Source organism: Bombina bombina, chromosome 11 (genome assembly GCF_027579735.1).
Source record: "Bombina bombina isolate aBomBom1 chromosome 11, aBomBom1.pri, whole genome shotgun sequence".
Lineage (NCBI taxonomy): Eukaryota > Metazoa > Chordata > Amphibia > Anura > Bombinatoridae > Bombina > Bombina bombina.
Genome location: NC_069509.1, coordinates 171,403,658 through 171,410,335, shown reverse-complemented (window position 1 = coordinate 171,410,335; position 6,678 = coordinate 171,403,658). Strand labels below are relative to the sequence as shown.

General features: G+C 37.6%; 1 protein-coding gene across 1 annotated transcript in view; it reads right to left on the bottom strand.

The window, feature by feature from the left end:
• Positions 1-6,678, bottom strand: part of RSPH10B (radial spoke head 10 homolog B) — a 73,740-nt gene that overhangs the window by 3,551 nt on the left and 63,511 nt on the right. Inside the window, exon 17 of the mRNA XM_053695219.1 lies at positions 316-496. Within this exon, the coding sequence (XP_053551194.1) occupies positions 316-496 (181 nt within the window). The remainder of the gene's footprint in view (positions 1-315; positions 497-6,678) is intronic.

Sequence of the window (6,678 nt, the reverse complement as noted above, 5' to 3'; positions counted from 1 at the left end):
ACACAAGTTATGAAGCAGCGGTCTAAAGACCGCTGCTCCATAACCCTGTCCGCCTGCTCTGAGCAGGGGGACAGGAATCGCCGGCAATCAACCCGATCGAATACGATCGGGTTGATTGACACCTCCCTGCTGGCGGCTGATTGGCCGCGAGTCAGCAGGGGGCGGCGTTGCACCAGCAGCTCTTGTGAGCTGCTGGTGCAATGTTAAATGCGGAGAGCGTATTGCTCTCCGCATTTAGCGAGGTCTTGCGGACCTTAACCGCAGTGTCGGATCAGGTCCGCAAGACCTTTGATAAATTGGGGCCATAATCTGTACCTTGCTTCCTCCTCTTCTCTGATACGTATTAATCTGGCCTTTTCCGCTTGCCGCAGTCTGTATTTTGGTATTTCCTCTTTTATTTTTTCAGCGTGTTCGTGAGCAGGAAAAAACATTTTGCCAAAAAATATATTGATTTGAATAAACCATTTATCTGCATTGATGTCCAGATCTGTCTTTTCTGCAACACAGTAAGGACCATAAATTAAAAAGCAAGGCTAATTCAATCGTAAAAAAGATAATACAAAGTAACATAGTAGATGAGGTTGAAAAAAGACTGAAGTCCAAAAAGTACAACCTATACAAATCTAATATGTAAAAAAAAGCTCCAGTTGAGTTTAAATTAATCCCACTCATTTAATACAAGCAATCATATCCATGAATTTTGTTTCTAGCCAGAAATGTATCCAAACAATTTTTAAATGTATCTAATGATAATAAAAATTATGTTTATACTTTTGTGGCTTAAAAATATTCAGAAACCATTATAAATTATTGCTTATAATATTTAGGAAATTCAAAGCCATTTCTTGTCCACCAGGTGTTTGAAAAACAGTTTGATCCATATCGGACCAGCGCTATCGGCTGTGTACTCAATGTTCACTGGCAGAGTTAAAGGGATATTCTGACCAGTCACAGGGTAGTATAGGCACCAATCAGAATACCCCAATGCTCTGAGATTGGCATACATTGTTGTTTGTTTTTTAAATCCCCAGAATAGTTTGTGATGTAATGTTCCTTTTAATGGAAGTAATGTATTTATTAGAGATGTGCGTTCGTTTTCGGACTAATGTGTTATAACGATATGAATATCCGAATGAATGCGCCAATGAAAATAAAGAAAATGAAAAAGTACTGATGAAAATCGTCATATTTGCTTTGTTTTCATTTTTTTAAGCGGTTAATACCGTGCGCTCTCCATAGCAAGTTAAAGGGACATAAAACCCAAACATTTTCTTTCATGATTCAGATACAACATACAATTTTGAACAACTTTACAATTTACTTCTATTGTCAAAAGTTCAGGAGTGTGCACGTGCCTGCAACACTATATGGCAGCAGTTTTTGCAACAATACATTAGCAAGAGCACTAGATGGCAGCAATATTTACTGTCATGTAGTGCCTCAGACATGTGTGCACGCTACCTATCTAGATATCTCTTTAACAAAGAATAAGATAATGTCCACCAATAGCAGAGTGGGAGACCTGATCATGAGCAAGTGCTCAATCAGTTCTTAAAGGGGCACTGTACAGTTAATTTAGTTTCCCCTTAATGTGTTTCCAGTGACTTTTTATACCAGCTGTATAGCATTAAATGTATGGGAAATTGTTCCCTAATATTTATTTTTGTATTTGAGAAAACATGTTTTTTTTTCACATTGAGCCATTGTTCTTAAGAACATTCCCATTCAAATGGACTGAGTCTGCAGAAGGAGCAGATCCAGCTATTTCTATTGCAAGAATAAGCATAAACAGCAATTTGGAGCTGGTGATTGAGAACATATTACTACAGTACAGTGTCAGTGTCCCTTTAAGACCCAAGAAATGCGCCTCCTCTTAGTTTCAAAATAACATCATAACTTTTTCTGGCATTTTGGTAAAAGAACAGTATTATGGTAGGAAACAATCTGCCAGATTAAAAAAAAGAAAGAAAAATGATTGTTTATTGCATGTAAAATGAACATCAGCGTGTTTGACAAATGAATGAATAGCCTTAGGCTGCCCTCTAGTGGCACTGATGAGGTATTTAAAGGCCAGCTGATAACGCTGACGGCATTACTAAGTTACGCACCTGTTCACAACATCATTTAACAAATTGTCAGATATCATATAAACAAATACAGAACATTGCTGTTGTGGCTATTTATGCCAGTTGCAATATTCTCTGTACTTTATTTGTTAGATCTTTGCTTTACAGTGTCAGTAATATGCCCTTGCTTTGTAGTTCTAGCTCAGAATGACAGCTCGGTCTTGCTGCGGTTACTATAACGTCCAATCAAATGCATCTGAATTTCCCTGTGAAACTGAAATACAAGTGTTTTTTTTTTTCCTTTTTGTTGTTGATCTTTTTTCAAGGTCATTTGAAAGCATTAGAAGAGTCACCTTTTAACCCATTGATGACCCTCACTATTATAGCCACACAATTCCTTAATGACCAACAACTTATATAATTGGCTTTGTTGAAAAGCATATCTAGGTAGTCTCAAGAGCAGTGATGCACTATTGGAATCTAGTTGCTGATTGGTGGTTACACACATATGCCTCTTGCTTTTAATTGACAGGTGGGCGCTACAGCCAATAACAAACATACCCCTGCACTATGTTTTTTTATAGCAGCACGTTCTGTTGTCGTTATATCTGATACCACAAGGACAGCAGTAAAGTCAGATTGTGCTGCTGGCGCCACTTTTGTTACTGTATGTAGCGCCTGACTGTCAATCTACAAAAAATAAATGATTCTGGGAGAGGCAGAATTATCCAGAATAAAAAGTAAGTTCATGTTTTTACATATCACCTGCATTAGTCATTTATTCATTTAGTTTACCGTCACTTTAATTTAAACTTCACTGGCCCTTTAATTATTGTTAAACATAGGTAATACAATATTTACACACAGTCACAGTGAGTGTGTTTTTACCGGTAGGATATTCATTTGCTTTCTTTATAGACATATCCCAAACGTTATTTCCATCACTAAGAAGAGCTGACTCAATTTAGCAGCCACAGCTCAAAATACTTCATTCTTATATTTAAAGGGATTTGAAACCCACATTTTTCTTTTATGGTTCAGATAATATTATTTAAAACAACTTTCCAATTTACTTCTATTATAAATTTTGCTCATTCTCTTAGTATCGCTTATTGAAGAAGCAATGCACTACTGGGAGCAAGCTGACCACATCAGTAAGCCAATGAAATGAGACAAATATGTGCAGCCACCAATCAGCAACTAGCTCCCAGCTCCTGAGCCTAACTAGATATGCTTTTCAACAAAGGATACCAAGAGAACTAAGCAAATTAGATAATAAAAGCAAATTGGAAAGTTCTTTAAAAAGCATGCTCTATCTGAATTACGAAATAAAAAATTTAGGTTTCATGTCCCTTTAAGTTACATATACAAATAATATTCTGTTGCAAATACTGCTGTCATCTAGTGTTTAAATGAGTATATCTCTGTTACAAATATAGTTGCAAAAACAGCTTATGTAGAGTACTCAAAACACATGCACACTCCTGAGCATATCTAGATATGCTCTTAATAAAAAGATACCAAGAAAGCAAAGTCATTTTGATGAATTGGAAAGTTGTTTAAAACTGCATTGCTTGCTGGAATCAGGAGTGTCCCTTTAATACAGAGTATGGCTGATAGCCATGACTTGTTATTTAGTCACACGGTGAGATTTCAGTGCATTTCACACAGGACACAGATATAATCACACTTTATATATGGTATAATTACTCATATAATAACATACATGTTTTTAACCTGTTCTGGAATGCATTACAGTATTAGTATAATGAACATGTGATTGAAAAACATCCGTCCAATCCGAGTGAAAGTTAGGATACACAACCCCTGATTACAAACCCTGAGATATCAGTCTTGAAAAAACCTATTAACTGGCGAAACGCATCAATGATAGTCAAGGGGGGGTCTATACCCATTAGACCAGTAAAGTACAAGAAAATTGGCTAAAAAGAAGCATCCGCTAAAAGTTCGACAAGAAGCTGGTAGCCCTATCTGACGACTGCCGAATATAGGGGATTGGCATAAGCACAGTCACGTAAGAACCACGTATGAGACCACGCAAACACTCCAGACAAACCAGATACGTGGAGGTAAGAGATCCACTACAAGCAGCGCATATCAAAAGTTTGGCACGTAACCACAGGCTGCAGAAACCGGATGATTACCGGAGATGCAGGTTTCCTAAACTGCCAATTACCAACGGCAAAGGGACTGGTAAAGTATCACTAGCGGATACTTACAGGTAACATTATTTTCCTACAAACAGGCGGATATCGCCACAAAAGAAGAAGCATATACCTAACTTCCACATTAAAGGGACAGTCTAGACCAAATATTTATTCTTTATAACTTATTGTTGCATACCAGACAAGCATCTGGCAAAGGGTGCCACTTCTATAAGCTTGTAAGAAGTACAGGAAACTTTTAAATAATAATCGTTTGTTTGCAACTGAAAATGGCCACCAAGCTCCGCCCACAGCTTTCTTCTTGTCCAGTTAGCTTTTTTCTTGTATGACAGTTTAGTAGTGCACGTTTAATATTTTTCAGTTAGCTATTTTTTTTCTCAGCCAGTAATGCAGGGGACATTTATTGCAGGCGGACCGGCATCATTTCCTGCAACTAGTGATAGTTTTTGTGTCTTTCTGTTTGCTTTTTAATTGTGATTTTTTCCTACTGCAAGTGATAATTAAAATATAATTAATCTTTATATTCTCATGGTAAAAAAATGTATCTTACTCAGTTATTGAGCAAAAAATCTGTAGAAACAGAAAGGGGGATGGAGCGCAACCAAGGGAAAACACACTGATCTAAGTGCAGATTAAAAACAAATTTTCCACTTTATTCAAAACAGTAAAATCATCAGGATGTACACTTACAGACTTCACCCTCAAACATATGAGGTATGTAATGGCACTCTGTATAAGTTGTCCAAATCACGGTAAAACTAGATGCTGTATAGTCAGATGTGTTTGTATCCCACTACGAGAGATACACTGAGCCCACTGTGATTGTTAGACTGTCCAGGGTGAAAGTGTCCCTTTATAGCTATTATATAGCACTGAAATTCAAAGCTCCAATGTCACAGTGCAGATACCAGTGGGGCCGTGATACAACTCAGGGTAACAAACTACAAACGTTGGGAGGCGGTAAATACCGTGGCAGCGAGGTCCTGTAATTATAGCTGGCTGTAGGAAACGCCGCTGCACACAATGCTAACCTGATCCTCCGTCAAAGAGATGGGCGTGGCCTTACGCGTTTCGTGTTTTCTTATTCTTTTTTCTTTTTCTTATTCTATAAGCAGTTTGCTTTTGAGTTATTTCATACATTTATCACAGTGAGAGGCTCTTTTTTAGGTATTTTAGATAAACATGTATCTTTTTCACAATACAGATTTCTACATTATGTTTCATTGGTTTTATTCGATATTTATGTTTTTTCTTTTGATGTGTTTTGCAAGCTATATTTCATATTCTGATATGGGGATATATGTTCATAGCTATTATAGAAGTTTCATTGCTTGTTTTTAAAATGGATAATCCAGCATATGTAATATACGGTCCTTTTATGTTCTATGTATAGTGTGTATATTCTGTTTAGGTCCGTTACCAAGCTCTATGTATGGAGGGTGTGTCACCTAAGGGAACCTACTATTGGCTAATAAATGTTTCAGCGCTCCCCATATAAGATACGTCAGCAGACTAGATGGGCATTGCCTCTGACGAAGCTGGGAGGAGCCCAGCGAAACGCGTAAGGCCACGCCCATCTCTTTGACGGAGGATCAGGTTAGCATTGTGTGCAGCTGCGTTTCCTACAGCCAGCTATAATTACAGGACCTCGCTGCCGCGGTATTTACCGCCTCCCAACGTTTGTAGTTTGTTACCCTGAGTTGTATCACGGCCCCACTGGTATCTGCACTGTGACATTGGAGCTTTGAATTTCAGTGCTATATAATAGCTATAAAGGGACACTTTCACCCTGGACAGTCTAACAATCACAGTGGGCTCAGTGTATCTCTCGTAGTGGGATACAAACACATCTGACTATACAGCATCTAGTTTTACCGTGATTTGGACAACTTATACAGAGTGCCATTACATACCTCATATGTTTGAGGGTGAAGTCTGTAAGTGTACATCCTGATGATTTTACTGTTTTGAATAAAGTGGAAAATTTGTTTTTAATCTGCACTTAGATCAGTGTGTTTTCCCTTGGTTGCGCTCCATCCCCCTTTCTGTTTCTACAGATTTTTTGCTCATATATCCACACCTCACGGAGATCACACCAGTGATTGGAAGGGAGCTGCACTGCAAACACACGTATCAATACAAGAACTCTCTAAAAGGGAAGTTAAGATTTTATGTCTCTTTTTCAAATATTGGAATGACTTTTCTCTTTGCTTAAAGGGGACTATATCATGTGATTCTCTGATCTTTTAAATTGTATTTTTATTGTCTGATTTTGGATAATATTGTGTTCTGCTTATTGATCACTACCCTGTATTGTATGTGGTGTTATATTATCTATATTTATTTTCGTGTGGCGCTACCTCATTATTGTATGCTATACAGTATTTTTTTGGTGTTACTCAGTTATTGATTTATGTTATTATTAA